Source organism: Haliaeetus albicilla, chromosome 4, assembly GCF_947461875.1.
Source record: "Haliaeetus albicilla chromosome 4, bHalAlb1.1, whole genome shotgun sequence".
In the NCBI taxonomy this organism is placed as follows: domain Eukaryota; kingdom Metazoa; phylum Chordata; class Aves; order Accipitriformes; family Accipitridae; genus Haliaeetus; species Haliaeetus albicilla.
This window is the reverse complement of record NC_091486.1, coordinates 46,243,545-46,264,092: the sequence shown is the minus strand read 5'-3', so window position 1 is coordinate 46,264,092 and position 20,548 is coordinate 46,243,545. Positions and strand designations below refer to the sequence as shown.

Here is a 20,548-nt window from a genome sequence, read left to right as displayed (position 1 = left end):
CCATAGGATATGTTGTGCACTTTTAGACCGTGTGCTTAGATGAAATATTTGGAAACGACTAACAACCTGGAGAACACCATTGAAAATGATACAGACTCCATGAGAGAGGGGCAGAGAGGAGGGAGCAAGGCCAGGTTGTGATGAAACATCCACAGAAGAGTGGATGACTTCTCATGCTGTACAGAAATTCCTGAAGGAAAAAAAAAATCCTCAAATAAAAACACCCCACACCCATTTTTCCATCCCTGCCCAGAAAGCCTCATCTCTCACTCCCGGTCCTGCCCTACCTTTGCTTTCTCAAAGTCCAGGTCCTTGCCAATGGTAGTTAGCAGACGGCAAAGGCACTCGAGGGACTCCTCATCGTGGTTTTTCAGCAGCTTTACCACGCAGTCATGCATGATAGCCTCCGTCAGCATTTTCAGTTTAAAAAGCTCGCCAATGAATTTTATATTCCCAATGGATCTCCGTCGGGCTTTGTCCTTGGCCTCTTCTAGCTCGTCATGGAGCCGTGTCTTCTCCTCTGGCTGTAAAACAGAAAACCAGCTCTAAAAAACCACGTTCACAGAGCACAGAACTCTTCAAGAGATCCAGTTTTACATTTGTAGTTGCAAATGTCCCTATTTACTTTTTTTCTTCTAAAAAACAAAAAGAGGCTGGTATAAACCCACTAATCAAGGCAAATATTTTTTATTATACTCAGCCACAGTGACAGAATGAATCTCCTAACTTCAAAATTCCCCCCAAATCGACTGCCATCTTCAAAAGAGATCATTTGCAGAGGGAGCTCTGAGAATTTATGGGGAAAAATACCACTTACAGTGGTAGCAGCTTCCAGTTCTTTCTGCTTCTTTTCAAAGACATCGTCATCAGCCTTGTCCTTTTCAAATTCCTTCTGGCAGCGATTTAACAGCAACTTGCGGAAATTTACCGTGCTCCCAGGTTTGTCTGCCATGGGCACTTTCAGCTGCAGGAGAAGGAAGAAAAACATCAGCAGAAATATGACTAAACTCTACATACGAGCAAGGTTTCCTATAAGCCATCCATTACATTTTATTATGCACTTCATATTCAGCAACACAAGTCTGCAAGGCTATGACAGTTAAGCATCACGTCATGATTTCCAGTAGAGTTTTACATTTCATATGTAAAGTCGCACTCAAAACTTGGCTGACACCATCTCCGCCCAGAGACAGATTACATTTCCATTCACGGGATCCTTTAGAAAGACACGCTGCTTAAAAACACTCTTGTTATGTGCTGGAGACTCTGGAACCATGCTCCTTGGTTGCATGTCATGAAGGATCGGGGGGAGAAGGGAGTTACTTTGTCCCAAATTCACTCTCTGAAAACTAGCTGTCCGAAGCTTGGCTCGGCACCTTGGGCTCCGCTTTGAAACAAGATTAAAACTGAACTTTCCAAATGTGACTCATTGCATCTCGCAACCAGGCAGAGCAAAGTGTCCTCAACTCCAAACAATACATCACTCCAAGCAAAGCCCTCTACCTGCAGGCTGGGCCAACAAATGTGGAAGAAGAAATCTGTCATGTAAATTATCTTTATTTAAGTTCAGAGACTAACATTTAACTCTGCTCTTGCCGCATTTGTATTACTGCCAATGAGTTCATGGGGACAATGTGCAGAATATTCACCCATGCAGAGGAATTTCCCATTTGACTTTGGTGGCTCTTACCGTTACAAGACATCTGCACATGTTGGCATATGCCACCGAAAAGCTTGGTTCATCGATAGCCTTCTCGAAGACCAGGTCAATGACTCCTTTCAGCCTCTCTTCTGTATCTACTGTCAGGTCTGTCACTTGCTTCATGAGCTGATTGAACATCTGGGGAGTCAGCTTGTTCAAGATGCTTCTTACCTTGCGGAACAACTCCTAAACGACAGAAAAACTGTAAGTTTAAGCACAAATCAAACAGGTGGCTGTCAGGAACGAGCTAGGATGCATCTTAAAGATGAACGGAGAAATCCTATAGGAACTTCTAGGAAGTTGAGTTACACACAGACACATATTTGTGCACAGTCCAGCTCCAGTCCTAACTCAGCTACTGGCTACCAAAGACCAAGGCTGTGGGGCAGGATTTTTGGAAACGCCCAAGTGTTTTTTTCAAGTGTGATACAGGCACAAAGCCCTTGCTGTCACCCACTGAAATAATCTGCTTGATATCAGTTTAGCCATGAGATATCAATTAACAGGGAGTGGCCGCCTCCTCTCTCAACCAGAGGTAATCAACTTCTATATTTACTTTAAGGCACTTTTTCTTCCCCCTATGCAGAATGATAATTAGGTCAACAACGCTGCCATTGCCCCGAGAACAGAATTCCAGTGTCCTTCAAGACTATCCCAACTTATCCTACAAATTACAAGTTTGACCACCAGGCAAACACCTCCACCCAGAGTGGCTGCCCCTCAGAGGAGAGGAGGGAGAGAAAGACACAGAGAAAACTTCAGAGATGGCACTGTTGAGCTGGGCAGGACGAACTGAGGGAATTTTACAGAGGAACCGCAGTCTTGCTGAGGTTCAGTGCAGAAACGTGGTCTAAAAGGGGATGAAAAGCAAGTTCTGTGCTAGAAGTTTGAGGTTGTTTGCTTTACAGTGGAGACAGAAATATTCTAGTAAAATAGCAATAGAAAAACAATCCTGGAAGAGAGGTAGTAGGTTGTCTGGTGTTTCCTATTTAGACTAGCTTAGTATACAGGATTGCCATTTGAACTCCAGGTCAAGAATAAACACATGAAAAAAAAAAAATCAAGGTAGGGGAAAGCTATGATTCAAACTGGAATTCATTGCCCTTTTTTACTGTCTTACACAACAGCAAAGGCAAATTATCATCCTCCTTCTGTTACAGACTGCTGTACTCAGAAATGCTTGCTAACGCTCTCACCTGGGTTTTGACGTTTTCTGGGTCCTCGGTTTGGTTTTCTCTCTTCAGGCTTGGCTTCCAGGCATTCTCTGCCTTCTTCAGGTGGACATCCTCCTTCACACACACAGTGATGATCTTTCTGGGCTCTCTCCTCTGGCCTGGCTGAGATCTCCTCGGTCCAACATTCAACAACTAGGACAAAAACATTCCTTGTTATATCCCGTTTTAAACTCACATCTTGATAAAACACTCCAGGGCACATGCCAACACCCACTGATGGCAACACTGACAATCATCAACTCCTAGGACTTTGAGGACTCCCTCCAACCCAACACACTGGTCCAGGTTGGCCAGAGGGAACATGAAGACACCAAACACATTTCTCTCGGGCAGCTTTTCCCAAAACAGATATGGGATGACCACTGCCTACGCGCATCGACGATGCTCTGGATGTCGCTTAAGCACTGCAGAACTGAACCTGACTGACCAAAACGGTCTCTTGAAAGCCAGAAACTGCCTAATTGAGGCACTGTAGCAAAGGCATATTTAAGGATTAAATCGGTCCTTACAGGTGTATTTCAAACGTGCCATCCCAAGCAATTAGATAATGATAAATTAGCAGCTCTGCCAAAACGATTAAGTTTTTACTGGAGATTGCTTCAAACAGAGCCATTTGAGACAAGAATTATATAAACCACACTGAATGGAGCATCAGTGCAGCTCCTGCATTGTAGAAATACAGATCCTAACAGATGTGGGTCAAACTCTTTGTAGTTTCACAGAAGAAAGGGAAACACGGTACTTTGTTTGAAACAGCATCAAGTGCCTCTCTGCAATCCTGTATAACATGGTGCTCCTCCCAGTCAAATCAGGTATGAAAACTGCCCAAACTGGGGAGTTTTTCATCAGTTGTACAAGTGATAGGGCACGAGACACCCCCAAACTCCTTCTTCATCATCTGGGAGCTTCTGATTAAGGACTAAATGTAATAAATGCTGTCAGGAGGTTATTCTTCCCCTGCACTCTTTCATATTTCCAAACTCATTTATTAGAAATGCCCAACCTCAACATAAAAATTAGTGCAGCAACAAAACTCCATTATCAAACCCTGTTACTTTCCACAGAAGTAATTAATCTCTTCAGTGGACAGTAAGCAACCTCCACATGAAGGATAAGCCATTTAAAACATTTCTTTGTTCAACAAAGGGATTCAATGAGCACCAGAAAGGCAAAACCATCTCAGTTATTCAAACAGCTTCACTGAATACAAGAGGAAAGAGCTCTTAGCTGGTGCCTCTTATGTCATGTATCAGCCCCAAATCTGGTTTTGCACTATTAAAAACCAAAATCCTCCTTAAAGGCAGGAGCTTGTATCTGCGGTTTGAAAGGCTTGGCTTTGACAATGTAAATGTGTGCCGCCAATGAAAGCAAATGAACATAATCACCGCCACTGCTGGAGTTCTCGTTTGGGCTTCATTATGGAATAACAGCAACAGAGTAAGATGTTGTCAAAAGACAATGACCTCATGCCGTGATGCACTTTGTATGCCTAGGCTATGCATGGACAAGGGCTACGTGGCGCAGCGTGTTAGCATGCTGCCCCACCACCTACAAAGACCTGCGTTCAGATCCCACTGGCACACGCAGAAATAATCCATCAGATCATTCAAAGTTTTCTGGGCGCAAGCTGTAATTGTAACGCAACCGCACGAGTCGATCACTCCCAAGAAGTCAACAGTGGAACAAGACAGCAAGAATGGGCAGCCTTCACAATGCTTTTGTGTGTTAAGATACCTTCCTAAAACAGTTGTCAATCCCTCCCTATGACCCCTCTCTGCTCCCACTCAGCCCTTGGTTGACAGACACAGCAAAGTCTGCTCTGTAGCCCTGCGTTGAGACATCCACCTCTGTTTTTATGCAATTTCACACAGTTTTGCTGCCCAGGTTCTAACCACGCAGCAAACGTATGGCTGTGGAAAGAAGAAACTTCCCTCCAGCTGAAAAAACAGACAATAATGCAACAGAAAACCAACTGGTTTCAGCCACGCGCACTAGACCTCATCAAACAGCTCCTTGCCCATGGAAAGCTTGGTAATCAGAGCCAGACTGGCAGCGTGCCCTGAAAATCAAGCGTTTGGGCTCGTTTCTCCCAGGAACACGGGCAAGGTAACCTGTGGCCACCCCATCTCTCTTGCACAGAGGCAGCTCTGGTCTGAAGGATCTTCCAACCGCAGCTGGGCTGGTAACGTGTGAGGACAGAGCCGCAGAGCCATGGTGCTTCCTCGGGTATGGGTCCATGCAAAGCCAAAACGCTGGCTTTTAGAGCAAACGCAACCCCCTGAAGGGGGTGACTATCTCCCTTGCAGAACTGATGGATGCAAGGAGCACTTGTGCATCTCTTGAATATCAGCATGCTACATGTCACAGCCTCCTCAAATCTGGCTGCCTTCGAGACCAGACCTTTAAGTGCATTAACAGAACAAAGACTTTCTTTAAGACTGTATTTTTTTAATATCTGTGAATAAACTTGGTTCAAACTGTTTGATTAGGTTTTAAAAGCAGTGAACAGAAGCATCCTTTGCACGTCTCATAAAATAATATATGGATCAAACTTTTAATAGAAAAAAAATCTGTGGTTTTTTGGTTCCAAATTTGTGAAGTGACAAGTTAAAGAGGTGCTTGAGCTTATGTCCAGCCTCCTTTTTGTAAGCCAGTCCAAGTAAATAATAATGGTTCTGTAGTACCTGCGATTACAGCGCTACAACTTGCACTGAAATAATATTTTCCACCAAAGGCATGGAGAAGTGCTTACCAGATGTTACTACATTAAATCTGAAGTACCTGTCTTCCGGATGAAGGGGGGGTGGGGGGAGGGGAAGGAAAGCAGAAAGAAACAGGGACAAGCCTCCTGCAGAGGAGCCAAAAACTCACAGCAACAGAATATGACCTGGTGCTCTCCCTCACGGTCCACTTCCACTCTTTGGACACAAGTCATGGTAACGTTTTAAAAAACATCCAAGAAAATAAAGAACTGCTTCTCCCTCTACAACAGGCTTCAAATGCAGAAGGCGAAATCGAGGTTAGATGCTAGAAGTGATTCTGCCTTCCAGGGAAGCACAAGAACTGAAGTGACTCAAGTTTCCATCACCTCTCAGGAAGGATAAAAGCAGATGCATTCTGCCTCAGCATCCAGGGATGGACCAGTCCTCTCCAACCCTATTTCTCTGTGTTTGCATCTCATTACTCGCTGCACTCATCTAACTTCTTGTCTACATCAAAAAGTATTTTGTTCCTGTGTAATTACACCCCTTGTGTTGTTTGATGCGACATTTGTTAGTTCTAAAAACAATCATACAACACGTTTAAGCAAAAAGAAGGCAATAAAGACAAAAGCCGAGGAAGCAAAATAAAAGACTCTTAACGTGCCAAAAGCTTGTTAGCACTGAGCTGCTAGACATTATTTCAAGGGCAAGGAATAGGCAGTGGGGTTTAATGGTTTATGGGCATGGCCTGTGTAGAGGTGGAATGACCGAGTGGACAGACAGCGCACACGCAGATTTTTGCCATGCTTTACGAGAAGATAACGTCTGATTTTGCTCGGGGCTGCAAACCCTCTCATCCTATAACCACCGACGTCACAGGACAGCAGAGCTTGTTAAATAACGTTACCTTCCAACCCTCCTCGAGAAAAACGCAAAGAAAGGCTCTACTCTGTAAAGGCGCAAATGTAAGATGTATGTTATGTGCTGAATGCTCCAAATGAACGGGGTAAGCGGGACTTACCTTTTCTCCCCCTTTCCACAGGTCTGCAAAGTGCAGACCCCTCGCGGATCCCGCTCAGGCCAACGTCCCAGCATGCCCTCAGCTGGTGATGTCCCACCCACCACTGAAGACTGCCTAGAGGGGTACAATGCAAGTCTTGTTTCGTTTTTTTTTTAAACAATGTTGCACCTTTTTGTAAAGTTTTCTGCCAGTCTTTCTTTATCAACAGTGGGCGTTAGGGAAAAAGACAACTCTACAAAAAGGTGCAAAGACTGGGGAGGAGAGGGGGGGATTTGGCTTACCCCTATTGGCAGGTTCCTCAATGGTGGGTGAGGCGAGACCAAGAGAGGGCATGCTGGGGAACCGCACCGAGCCAGGGAAGGCAATCCAGGGTTGCTCTGCACTTTGCAGGCCTGCGGAAAGAGAAAGAGCGACAGGGACGTTACCAAGATGCCAAGAGGCTCGAGACATTCAGCGCACGAAAGGAGAGAAAGCGCCGGAGTACAGCCTGCAAGTCCTAAATATAGGAAGCGGTGTCGACCTCAAACAGCTTCGAGGTTTCGGGACTGGGCGGTGCTCCGAGAGAAACTGCGGCACCGAAGCTACTCCAAGACATGAATGCGCACCCCAGAACTGAGGCACCAGCCACAAGACCGCTCTCAAACCAGAAATATTACATCAACTCAAAATCGCCGGGTTTGACTCTAAGCCTCCTGGAAATCTGCACGCTTGGAAGTCAAGGTTATTCAGTGAACTCTTCTGAAACCAGCAGTTTTGAAAGATAAATGATGGCTATGTTATTAAATGTATCTAGATGGATACATTGGATGTAGCTTGATAGATAGATGAAAAAAATCAATGACTGCACCTAATGGAGGCAGCCTCCATCCTCAGCTGCAGCTGACTGGGTGGTACCGTGCTGGGGGCACCTGCACCCCAAGAACAAGGGACGGCAAAGGCAAGAAGGAAAAATTCGGAAAGGGATTTCAGAGTTTGGGCAAAGCCAGACACAGGGAAAAGGAGGTGAAAGGAAAGCAGAGGAAAAGACAGGAAAACAAGGAATGAAGTGACCGAAGCAAAGCAACACGTAGAAGCATAGAGAAAGCAAGAACATACACAGGTGCTGTGCATACTCTTTTTTTTTGGTTAGTAAAATCCATTTGCCCTATTGGCACGTTTTATAAGATAGACTCCTATGATGACACACACTGACGCCGGGTTGTTGTACAAGAAATGTGCATTCGCACACATGTGACTGCCAGGTCCTCAGCGTGGAAACATGTTTCCATGCCTCTCGCACAGGAGAAAGGGGAGGGAGATCAAATCCATTTAAGACCAATACATACCAGTTAAAAACATCCACAACGTTTTTCTAATTTGCCTAAATTTTGACAGCCAAGAAAACATCACCCTTGCATTCATCCTGACAAAACCAGAACCACTGGAGCATCGGAAGAGGCCAAAAAGCGTGAGGATGGACTTCATCGGTGTTAAGGCCAGTTTTTAAATTAGCAAGTTGGGGTAAACTCACACTTCCAGGTACGTTTCTTCCACCGGAGGTTTGCCTTCCAAAATCAGCAAAGGCTGGCGTGAAGTCTGGTCCTCGAGGCAGTATCCGAGGGTCCAGAGTTCTCAGTGGCAATTTCGGCTGATTGACCTGCATCATGGAGCAGAACAAACAAACAGGATCTGTTCAGCAGGTGCTGCAGCTACCAAAGTTCATGCAAGTCCACAGACAATCTCTGCTAAACTGCAATATTTATATTTTATATCCAAATTAATGCTTTCAACAAACCGTGCACGTTTTATGCATCCATGCTTACACTAAAAATACGCATTTAATTTTAAATACATCTTCTGCAGGTGACTATTGAGGAAATAGGTGGAGTTCAGAAACATTTCAAGGCTGAGCATGGCTTATGGAGGATAAAATTATGGCGACACAGGCCCATCTTCTGCAAAATGAATGTGATAGTCTTGGTTTAGGATCACAAAACTGCCACCTTCCCTCAAACAAATGTCTTTTGTGTTAACAAGACAGATGGCCAACTGAGCAAAGACAGCTCAAAAGCAGACAGAGCAGTGAGAAGCAATCACAGAGAACTAGTAGGTGGATGAAACCATTTTGGGAACAAAGCTGCGTTTTACAATTTGTCTGGGTATGAAATTCAGAGTGGAAATGTTTCTGCACGTGAGGATCGCCTATATACTGATCTGTTTTTGAATTTTAAGAGTGAGTCTGTAGTGGTTACATCAAAATCAATGAACTACATAGTTCTAACTGAGGTGAGAACAAGGTCTTGGTGTCACCACTTCAGAAGTAACAAGTATTTCAATAAGTGCAGACATACAGCAGAGAAAATCACACCTGTAATAAGGCTGGATAGAATAAACTTCTTGAGATTTGAGGTTTTAAAGATCTTTTATTAGATCAGCTCATAAATAGTGACACAACTGTTTCAGACCAAAAAAAGAGTTTGCCCAAAAGCTTGCCTATGCTTTCTACCCATAGAATTGATCTAATAAAAGACACTGCCTCTCTGTTCAGTCTTGCTTTGCTTATATCCTTAGGTCTTCATGGCTGTATCATTTTAAATTTTAGTAACAACCCGGTAGAACTTAATCCAGATAGAGACCATTAAAAACGCATCAGTTTTTAAATCATCTGTGCACATTCATCAGGCACCAACGCCTCTGAGGAATTTTGTGATATGGCATCAGCCAAATTATTTCCCCTTCCCAACAGAAGTCTGCATCAAAACGGTGCAGGAATAAAGCATGCATTAAGGATCTTTATTTATAATAAAAAATTTGCACGCACCTGTTTTATCGGCTCTCCTCTCACCTTGTCGAGAACCACGTCACTTATGGGAGGCAGCCCCTCCGGCTTTTGGATACAAGCAGGCATGAACTGGAAATCCAGGAGGAACTCCCTGTCATACTGCTTCTTCCCCTCTGGGTCCAGGGGCTTCCACTGCTCTATAAGGAGAGAAGGTGCCTGAGATTCATAGGTAACAAAAACCTCCACTCTCCCAGATGTGTTTCTGGTAAAACCAAATGGAAGAGAATGCAACAGCTGCCTGGGAAATTTTAATTTATTTTAATTTTGAAGGCAGTGAGGACAGGAATACACATTGCATTAAAGGAACATAAACAATGGGGAGCATATAGCCAACTCCAGCAGCAACCACAAAAAGAACTAGTCACTAATTCCAGTTTTAACACAAGTCATCTCATTTTAACTCTGAATTTAGCGCGCTCGTGTGATAGGACTAAAAAGGGACGATTTCCAGTTTCTGTGTGAAAAAGCAAAGTTAAAGCAGCTGGTTTTGTGTAACACAGCAATAAATGCAGAGCTGAAGAGAGGAGAGCACCGCACAGAACAAAAATATCCTTTGAAAATGTGAAAACACCAAGTCTTTAACAACCCACACTGGAGATAACAGTGGGAACAAAAAGAAAACACACAATCACAAGCCACGCTTTAAAAATTACAACTTTTCACCCATTTTTTCAGAGGGCTTTCTGGGCAAGAGAACTGTGGTGGAAAGGACCTTGCCTGATGCAAATCAAAATATAAACCTACAGCCATTTCAGCGCAAGGAAAATTAGCATCTGGTAGCCTAGAGACAGGATTTTCTTTGCCAGCCACACAGTTTGTTTGAAGTTAGGAATGAAAACGTGGACTTGCTCAGCAGCCAGGCTGACTAGTCAGGCCCCTAAGCGGGCGGCACGTTTTTATCTGAAGGAAAACATCTGTACGAGATGCCACCTTTGTATTTCACTGATGCCAAATGGCATTGCTTTCCATTTATCCAGCCGTTTAGGTTCACTGTTAAGGTATTCTATTATTTCTTTATTTCAGTCCCTAATCACTGGCTTTAGGTCTCTGGGTTCTCACCATCCTCATCCCCACAGAGGCCACGAACAGGAACTTATTTCAAGTGATGGATTTTAATATTGGAAAAGAAAATGTACAAAAATAATTACAATTTTTAGCTCTTTGCACAGTTTTGCTCCTAAAGAGCTTTGGGATAAAGGGGTACAGAAAATGGTTTGGCTGGCTAGCTGCATCCCAGCCAGAATTTCCAGTCAGCTGCCTATCCACTGTGCCACCACCCTCCATTTATCATGGAAAAGTACCGACAGCAACAAGAAACAGTTTATATGTAGTCGTCTCCTCCTGGAAAGATCTTAATAAGCTGTTTTAAGGTGAAAAGCAGCTGGGCAGCATCACAGGCAGGCTTCCTGGATCCCCAACAAGGGGAGAGACTGGGATGTAACACACGATTCCTCCTATGGTCAACCAAAAGGCAAAAATCCCCCTTTTTAGAAAGGGCAGAGCTGAAATCGAGGATTATTGCACCAAGTGGCTACGTCTGCTTCACAGCAGACAAGTCAGATGCGTGTTGCTTTCCAAGGGATCGATCCAACCCCTCCAGCTGAGTGAAAGGACATCCAGAGCCGACTGGGATCATTCTGACTGCAGCGAGTGTTTCGGAGAGACAGCTGATGAATTATGGATTAACTTCAAGATGTGCTTAACTAATGAACTGGTAAGCTACCATAAGTGTGTGGTAAACTATCAAGAGGCCTCTACATTTTCTCCTAATGATACAATAGCACCAAATTAATAAAAGAAAAGCAACTCAGGTCTTAGTCAGAACAAAGCAGTGCTGAAATAGCAACCACAGTGTAATCACTTAACAGTGGTGCTCCTTCCCAATACTTTGTCTAGGCTTTCACAGTCCTTCCTTATCTTGTTTTATACTCTTTAATTTCTGAGCTCTTAAGAAAATGACTAATTTATTTTGAGAGAGCTTCACCTGAAAAAGAAATGGCTCAAAAATTAGTAGCAACCGAGAAGTAAGTTGGTCTCAAGGTCTCTTAATGGGGTGAATTAATAGAAGTTCAGGTCTACAAATTAAATACCTTAATAAATAACAAAAACACCCCTTAAGGAATACTACATCCAGTGCTAAGCAGCAACGAAATGACTGTATCCTGTGAGCCTGCACTTGAATTATTTTATCAAAAGAACTGCATGCTCACAGTTCAATAGCAGAGCCTGGACTGAAAACCACATACTGTTTCTTTTCTTTTCCTTACTCTTCTAGAAACCTGAAGATCTATGCAACTGTTTAGGCAGGAAATTAAATCTGTATAAACTCACATACTCATATTTAGGACCCAATCGGAACTTTCAAATCTCTTATTTAAGAAGTATGTCCACTTATATGGAATTTCTTGGATCGTCCTCAGCTGTCGATCGCAGGGGAACCAATTCGCCGCCTTTTCCACTGTGCCGCAACCAACATCCACACGTGCAATAAATTCAAGGAATCTGGGATTTTCTCTTCTCTTCATTACCACCAGCAAGAGAAAAACAACTTTCCTCTCGTGCTCCCCAGAAGGTCTCTCTGAGCCCACTGGTTAGTGGATCCTGGTGGAATCTGACACGGTGAAATGCCGTACTCCCTTCCAGCCCCACTGGAAACATCCTTCCTTCCGCAGGGACGATGCACAGGGTGTTAGCAGCTCTTAAAGGAGGGAGGCAGAAAACTAAGTGAACATGCAAGAGTCTGAAACAGGATTTACCTGGTTTATACTGGTACACTGGCCCTTCACTGGAGCTCTCTGTGAAGCCTGAGTTTGCATCAGTTCCTTCTCCCTCTGAAACACTCTCGGCACCATTCCGGACAGGTTCTGCTTCCTGCTCTCCATTTTCTTCCACAGGTTTCACTTTTTTAAGCTCAGAGGGGTCTCTCTCCAGTTGAAACCCATGGCTCATTTTCTCCTGTTCAGATTCAAGTACTTTGTCACCTGAAAGTTCCTCTTCTACTTTAGGCTGAAGCAACAGATGGAAACACAGAGGTTACGTTAAAAACACCCTGCCAAAATTCGAAGCACACGAAACGGCTCTTCATTTATTCATACAGCATTTTTGCACGTAGCAGGAATACATATGCATCTTAAACAGCGATATGGAACAACATACAGAACAGCCAGATGATTTATCAGTTTGTTCCCGGAGATAACCAACTGATATTTAACAGTGCAACTGGAAAGGCTTAGCATTGCCCGTGAAAAACCCAGGAGCTATTGGGATCGGATGGAAGGAACTGTTAAGCCCTATAGCACAACAGCCATGAGCAATCTCAGCCTGGAAAGGCAACCTCGCTCTTCTCCTCTCCTGCAGCTCACCAGCCACCTTAAAGGGCACGCCACGCTCATTTTGGGGGGATCCTTCCTTTAAATGTATGCTGCTAATTGCAGCGGATCCCGATAAAGAAGGTAATGTGACATACAGCCACAATTTCAGCATCTCAGTTTCAGGAAAAGCATTAATAGTATCCCTGGCTGTTAATTTTAGAGCTCTCCAAGGACACAGCCTTATTCTGCATTCAGACAGAGGCGGTGTTAGGAACACACTTCTCCTGGGAGAAACTCCAACACGCCTAAGCATTAAACAAAGGAAAGACTTAATTGAGGATGCTCCGGGAGAGGCTTTCAATCCTTTTGCCTCCCTACCTGAGTGCATTGCACCCTAAAATGCTTTTTGCAGATTTTTTAAGGGAATACTCTGAAAAATTAACATCAGTGAAAACACAGAGTGGTCCAGGAGACAAGACTCCTCCAATAAATAATGAAGAAAACGTACAGAGAGCATAAACTTGCTGGCACAGCCCCAGCGACATCCTTAGCTCGCTGGCTTGAAAACGAGCACAGGGATGCTTTTAATTTCCTTGGATTACCCAATCATCAGCTTTTCCATTGCGCACAGACCAGCTGTCGCAGTGTGATACCTTGCACGTGAGCATTTTAAGCATCTATTCCCCCACAAACAGAGGGGAAAGCACTTATATACCATTTGGAATGTGTAAATGAGCCTATCTGCTGCGAATGCTTGCTTCTACAAAGGATGAAGTACGGTCCACTAGACTAAAGATTTACTCTGCAGCAACATGTTTTTATAGCGGAAAGGTTCAACGATGTTTGTGGTGAGGGAAAGTTGTGGAGGAAATAGCAGAGGAATAATAATAAAACAAAAATTCAGAGCGAAGAAGCAACGCTTCTCTGCCTGACATCTGGACGACATCAGGTTTTATATATGCACAGGGCAGTCTGAATTTTTACATTTTTACTCTCTTACCCCCTCTGTGATCTATTCTAACCCCAATTTTACCCAAGACATTAAACAAAGAGGTTCCTCCTGCAATATCCCTACCAGAATGGCAGCAAGGGAGATTTTCTTTATTCATCTAATTACTGTGGAGGTGGTTTTGCCTGAAAACTTCAGCGTTGTCCTTTCCCAGCTTCTCCATCAGGTGGTCATCAGGAAAACTAACCTTCGGCCGTGACATCACAGTGACATCACTGTGCAGCAGAACTACCTGCTAAATGTCACTGTAGTGGCCTGGGACCCAAATGGGGTAGTGCTAAGGGATTTAAACCCACTTTTAGCTCATCCTTCGTTGGAAGGACAGCAGTTACATGTTCCTGAATGGTGGGAGTCGTTAAATTAGGCCAGAAGGAAGAAAACTGAAGAGCTTCAACAGGGAACAGACTAAAATGCTGGGGAATATCACAGTTCCACACCCCCCTCCCCAAAAGTCTGCTCTGGATCCTTGCAGGACAACTAGGAAGCAATGTGTCTAAAATACAGTTTAAACAGAGCAACTTCATCATTAAATTTGGATAAAGCAATACTGTGGTTCCCTCTTACCTCTGTTTCCGCCTCTATCACCTCCTCAGTGGCTTGGGTCCGGTCTTTTGGTTTCTTCCACGTCTTTGGTGCAGTTACAGCTGTTTGGGCTGCAATATAAGTGTACATCTATTACAACACTAAATTATACGGAGCAAATTTGTCCGTGGGTGATGCACTTCCCTCTCACGTGCTGGTTTTACATACAGGAAAATGAAGCAGTTCCAGCCTTGCGGAGGATTCAGCTTCATATTACCACTTTTTGTTTCAATGTGGTAATAACACAATTGTTAGTGTGACATTAAAACACGGTAATTGTTTTACAAGTTGCTCATTCAAGCTCGAAATGGTACTTGTGATAGCAAGGAGTTTATTACCAACAGTATAAGGATCACGCAGGGCAAAAGAAAACCTTCAGAAACTGAATTTTTTTGAAAGATCAAGAATTGGATAGGAGTGAAGGTTGTTCTCAACATATTTTTCGCAAGAAATATTACAAGAATTAACCATCATCTGGACTATAACCATTAACAGGCCGAAAATTCCAGTATCTCATCCAAAAGGACAATTCCTCCAATCTTGCAGCACTGCTGGCTCTTCTGAGCTGGATTTACATTTCAATTTAAAAGCAGGTTAACAACTCCACCATTCATTAATTTCCCTGGCCAACCAATTCAAAGAAAACACCATATAATATTTCTAAGATCAGCAGTGATTTACTCTAATCACTTTTTAGCCCCCCAAAGGGTAAAAGAAACCACACAATATATTAAGAGGAGACAAAACCATTAATCCAATATGCTCATAATTTGTTGCAAGTGCTACCAGCTTAAATTCTGATACTAGGCACATATGCATATTTAACACAGAGCATAAACAGAATTGATTTCATGATTGAAGTTTACTGCAAACAGATTTCCAGCTCGAGCCTTTGGTTTCTAACAGATACTACAGAAAAAAACCACAGTGCGCGTTTCTTTTATCACAATAAAATACAATTTTGAAAGGCTCTTCAACTACAGATAAATGAAAAGAGTGTTAATAATGGCCTACTTTGTTCCTATGGGCAAAGAGGAAACTGGATTTGTTATGTTCCCACTGCCCCAAAAGATATGTAGGAGCCTCAGCGGCTTCTTAACAGCGTTCCTCTGTTTGGAGAGTGACTATGGACTTGCAGAAACACTGCGGGCTGTAGAAATCACGACACTCAGTACACTAGCCCCAACCCAAAGTGCAACAGGAGCTATCATTGCCGGTAACAAGATTTTTATCTTCATGCTAAACACCACAAAAGTAAACGTTAGTTAAAAAAAAAAAAAGTAGTCTAATTCAAATATTCAAACATCCTCTGGTCATTCACAGAACTCATGGTTCATGGAAGAGCTGGAAAAAATCATCCAAGTCTCCCAAACTCCAAGTCCCACACGCCTCATCCATCCCAGCACTCTACAGAGAAACTTTAAGCTTTAAGAGCAGGGCAGAGCCCCAGCAGTAACCCTGAATTTCCTGGGGCTCAAAGGAGAGTAGAGAAATGGCCAAGCAGACATGGATTGCAAAATGGCTTTGCCTTACGCAACTGGGGATTAGCTTTTATTACTGCTAACAGAAGTTCGCTGTACCCTCGCAAGAATAGCTGAGTTATTCTCACCGCCTTGGGGTGAAATAGGGGTTGGGTAAGGACCAGGTGTCCACACAGGTGGTAATTTCTGTGATTTAGCAAAGCATGGACCTAACTGAGGCTCCACAGTTCCCTCCACCACAAAATCTGCTAAAATTTAGTGAAAATTCAGTGCTTTTCAGAAGTCAACCTGCTGTTTTAAGGCTGGACATCAAGCCCCACTGCCAAGACACTATGCCTTCTTGTTTGGTGATGTCAATTCCACACTTTGGGGGGATTTCTTCAAGGAGGGGGTCACATCTGCACAGTAATGACCTAAATACTGCCATAACCAAGTAATTTAATTGATTAACCCCAAAGTTTTTAATTTTACAGAACTTCACTCCACTCAAGCTCAAACTACACTATGGAAAACATCCATGGTGTAAACGTTTCATTTCTAAATGCACAGAAATAAACTCAGGGTCATGGATTTGGAGTCGGCAAAGGTTTGGGGTGTTTCCTTCCCCAGCTGTCAGGATGCCAACATTAGTGCTTCTCAATAATGCATTTTTTTCACCTTTTTTGGGGGCAAAAGCAAGCTACATAGAGGATGCGATCCTGCCGAGCCTCCTGAACCAGTCTCGCAGCTTTTGCCTTGTTTTAATCGTGCAGATCCTTTTCCTGCTTTGGGGCTCCCCTGCATGAGGATGCTTGGCAGGACGCTTGCCTTTGATCCAAAGACACGGCAGCAGCCTTCGCTTAGCCCTGTAGTTTTGCAGCCTGTAACTCCATACTAACACCCAGCCGTATTTCAGAGCTGACTGGGGTACGCCGGCAAGATCTCCAGAGACGTTGCTCAATTTTTCCCCTCTTAAAATAGCAGACATCAGATTTTTTTTCTCTTGAGTTCTCATTTCTACTACAGGAACTGACTCAATAGGAGAATTTATGCTAGTGTATGCTCAGAAAATTGAAGTGAGTTTAGATGCCAACTCTCCCAAACCCAAAACCCAACCAGGACAACCGCGCTATCTGAAAATTGAGTTTCAGCTGTGAGGCACAACGTGAGCCATGTTGAAACCAAAAGGTAACATGTCTAGTTTGGCTGTCGGCAAGGGAGGTCTCCTGACACTTCTGGTCTTTCTCTCAATTTTCCTGTCCCCTCAAATTAAGCATTTTGCATGCACACCAATAATCAAATTTGTTCTCAAATGGAGGTTCATTTTTGCCTGCAGTCACACATTTCCAGAGCTTGTTTTCAGTCCTCTTTGACACGTTAGGTGGCAATTTTGTTCCATTGGAGAAGGGACACCCGCAGACCCAGCATACTGCTGCTTAACCAACACCGTGAGCTCTTTGTTTATCACTGCTTACAAAAATAAGAGCAGTAACAGGAGTGACAATACTGATCTACATTAGGACTGGAAAGATTAACAAAATCCTTATTTCCATACTATCCCGGACATCACTATGGGTGATAATATCACCACTGGAGAAATCTGCTCAGCAGACCCTAACGCCACCTCAACCCATTTCTCCAGCTACATCAGGTTCTTCAGTGGAACATCTTTCTGCAGGCAATACCCACCCCAGCAAGTCCACAACCCATCAAGCCAGAGAGAGAAAGCAGCCTCCTCTCTGATGCGGGTGCCAACTGCTAAGCATAAATTAATACCAGCTCTTATGTTTTTATTTTTTTAGCCAATGTGCCATTAAAAACCAAAGCAAAGACTCACCATCGCCTTACAGCTCATGGGAAAGAAAATATATTCCAGTGGGCTATGGCAGCAAATCAAGAAAAAGGCGATACCTGATTTATGTTTCCGGCTCTTTGGCTTTGGGTGCTGGAGATATTTCTCCCAAGATATTTCCAGTTACTGCCCCAAATTGCTTGTTAGAGCCTCCACAGCTAAGAAACCCAGGGACTTGCAGTCAGTTGGGCTACTTTATATTGAAATACGTCTCATAAATTAGCTCTGCAAGAAACAGCCCTTTGAATTCAATGCGTATTAAGCTCTTTTGGCTTCCTATGTTCCTAGGAGTTCTGCCTGGGACAGACATCAATCTCTTATTCTCCTCTTTGCTTCTCGTAATAGCCATGATAGAAAGATTACATCAAAGGCAGGCATTCAGAACATGTCCTAAAGGCTTCAAGTCTCTGGTAGCGCCTTCTTCTTTAGAAATTCTACTCCACCAAAAAAATTTTTCCTGTTTTGTTCCCCAAGAAGTGCTGGTCTCTCACCACAGACAGCAAAGCTACTAGGGAAAAACCAGAATTTAGTAACAAAAGCAACTGCGTGTTGTTGATGACTTTTAACTGGAGCAATGTTTTTAGTAATGATCGCAGGCTGGGAGCCGAGTTCCTCTCTTGATAATATCTGTATTTCTTTTTCCTTGTAATGAAGATGAGTAGGAATTAATTATTTTAAAAGCTGCGTGCTCTTGTCCTTTGCAGATAACAGCTCTGCCCATCCTGAAAACCTCAAGATAATCGCTCCTGAGCACGCAGGGAATGAGATCTGCTGCCTGCACACTCGCAATAGGGTGAACGTGTGTCTCCTGTAACCCCATATTTTGGCGAATGCTCAGAACAGAAACACAGTCAGCAGCAAGAAACCATCCACCCAGGTACAACATCTTGCTTGCAGAATAAAACACTGCGGTTCTCAGTGGTTTAATGCTCTGAAACCCACTAAATCTTCCCCATTTCATAGGGGATTATAAGCAAGACCAACGATGCTGATGAGCAGGCTATGGATGAACCGGCTACTATCAGACATTGAGATTGAAGCACTAAAATTGTTATCTTCATTATGCAGGCTAATACAACTTCAGACATTAAAAGTAGATAGAATATAGTCCAAATAAAAGAGGAAAACCAATATGCACTCCAATTTCTGCAAAATAAGAAGAGTATAACAGAGGTGTTCCTGTAGACATCTTCTGACCTTGGAAATCTGATGGAGACCTGATGCCAGTGGAAAAGAAAGAGCAGAGGTTTCCCCAGATCCCAAAACAGTCAGCTCTGCTCAGCTCTGGACTCCTCCTGCAAACACTGAAAAATTCATTTTCCTAAGCTGTAAAAAAGAACTGCTGGAGAATAAAGATGTTAAAGGGAAAGCCTCTGCAGTCTGAACATTTGTTTCTCTCTCTATACAGAGCTTGATGGAGCAAAAAATAAAAGTATTTTTTCTCCACCTGTTAGATAGAAGGTGTATTCTGTAAAACACTTGAGGAACAAGCAAATAATTTCATTCATCCCTGAAAAGCTGTCGCCTCCATTGCAAAATATGGGATACACCTGCAAACCTCAACAGTACTGCCCGACCACATCAGGGAGGAGGTGGATTAATGTGTCATTCAGAAACCCCCACATTTTTAGGCGGGCCAGATTATAAACTATGAAAAGGACACTGAGGAGTAAGTTCTGCAGCAATTAAGATTATTCTTAGAGGTCTTGAGTCTGAGTATCCTCCCAGTCAAATCAGATCAGCTACCATTAAAAGGAATAAAGTGGTATGATTTGTGGCCAACCCAACTGCTCTGTAATAAGTACACACTTCTGCTGAAAACCCCAAAGAAATATTCTTAGAAGTCACAGAGCTCACACTTACCACCACGTGTTTGGGAAGTTTCCCTTGTCCCAATTTCTATCGTAACTCCAGAGATCATAAAAAAAGATTCTTGGCCTTTAGTCCAAGAAAAAAAACAAAACAAAACACTATAGCCCTTTCTCCTTGCTCCTGAAGTTCAGCACCTGTATTTTCCAGCATATGGCAGAGACGTGCAATTCCTTGTTCAGCCTAGACAGACGTCTGATTTAGCAGTCACCTTCAGATTACATTATTTAAATCTCTCTTCCTCCCTCCAAAGAAGAATTGGAAAATTATTGCTCAAGAAAAGGTTGGCAGAGAAATGCAATACAGTTACACATCATTGAAGAAGGAGTAAAGCACAAAAAACTGACTTGGAGAGTATTTTGGTTTCCTTGAAGTACCAAGCTTTTAACAGTAACCAAAGTTTCAAGTGATCTTTTACATGACTTGAGAAATATTTGTTCCTCTGTTGCCAAAGCCAATCTATTGGCTAACGTGTACTGTCTAGCCTAATGACATTAGAGCATTAAAATTAATCTTCTGCATAATTAAAAGCCCAAAACACTGTAATTTTTTTTTTAATTTAAACGACAGGACATTACAAAGGAAGCAATAATGTTGCAAGCTGGAACCCGGCTGTGTAAAACCTTATTTACAGAAAGAGTCCCATTTCTCCACTTTGTAAGAAAATTAATTTGTGTTATGAAGTAGCTCAGATTGAAAGAACAAGTGCCAGAGCAGTGAAATGACCTAAGTAAAATAAAAATAGAAAAAGATTAACAGAAAATATCCCCCTGTGGCTGGTATAGTGAAGGGATCTTTCTGATCTTCTCCAGATATTGGATTTTATTTAAGATCCAGCATATTGACCTAGTGCAGCATTACACAAATATGGAACAAGGCCAATCTCAGCTTTTCATTTAATTTAATCCATAGCAGAGTGTAGCCCTAGATGTTACTGATACCATTACAGATCTATCACTTGCTTATGAAAGAATAAACTACCCC

The 20,548-nt window shown here is 43.1% G+C and overlaps 1 protein-coding gene across 18 annotated transcripts in view; it reads right to left on the bottom strand.

Annotated features, from left to right (window-relative positions):
• Positions 1-20,548, bottom strand: part of EIF4G3 (eukaryotic translation initiation factor 4 gamma 3) — a 150,328-nt gene that overhangs the window by 25,071 nt on the left and 104,709 nt on the right. For 13 of the 18 annotated variants that reach the window (XM_069780401.1, XM_069780390.1, XM_069780392.1 and 10 more), the window contains 9 exons: positions 14,366-14,454; positions 12,238-12,487; positions 9,461-9,618; positions 8,171-8,296; positions 6,942-7,052; positions 2,899-3,069; positions 1,691-1,888; positions 818-964; positions 288-524 (listed from right to left, as the gene is read on the bottom strand). In XM_069780401.1, the coding sequence (XP_069636502.1) occupies positions 288-524; positions 818-964; positions 1,691-1,888; positions 2,899-3,069; positions 6,942-7,052; positions 8,171-8,296; positions 9,461-9,618; positions 12,238-12,487; positions 14,366-14,454 (1,487 nt within the window). Of the gene's footprint in view, positions 1-287; positions 525-817; positions 965-1,690; positions 1,889-2,897; positions 3,070-6,660; positions 6,775-6,941; positions 7,053-8,170; positions 8,297-9,460; positions 9,619-12,237; positions 12,488-14,365; positions 14,455-20,548 lie in introns of those variants that run through there. The other 5 variants (XM_069780406.1, XM_069780395.1, XM_069780408.1 and 2 more) reach the window with 2 other exon arrangements.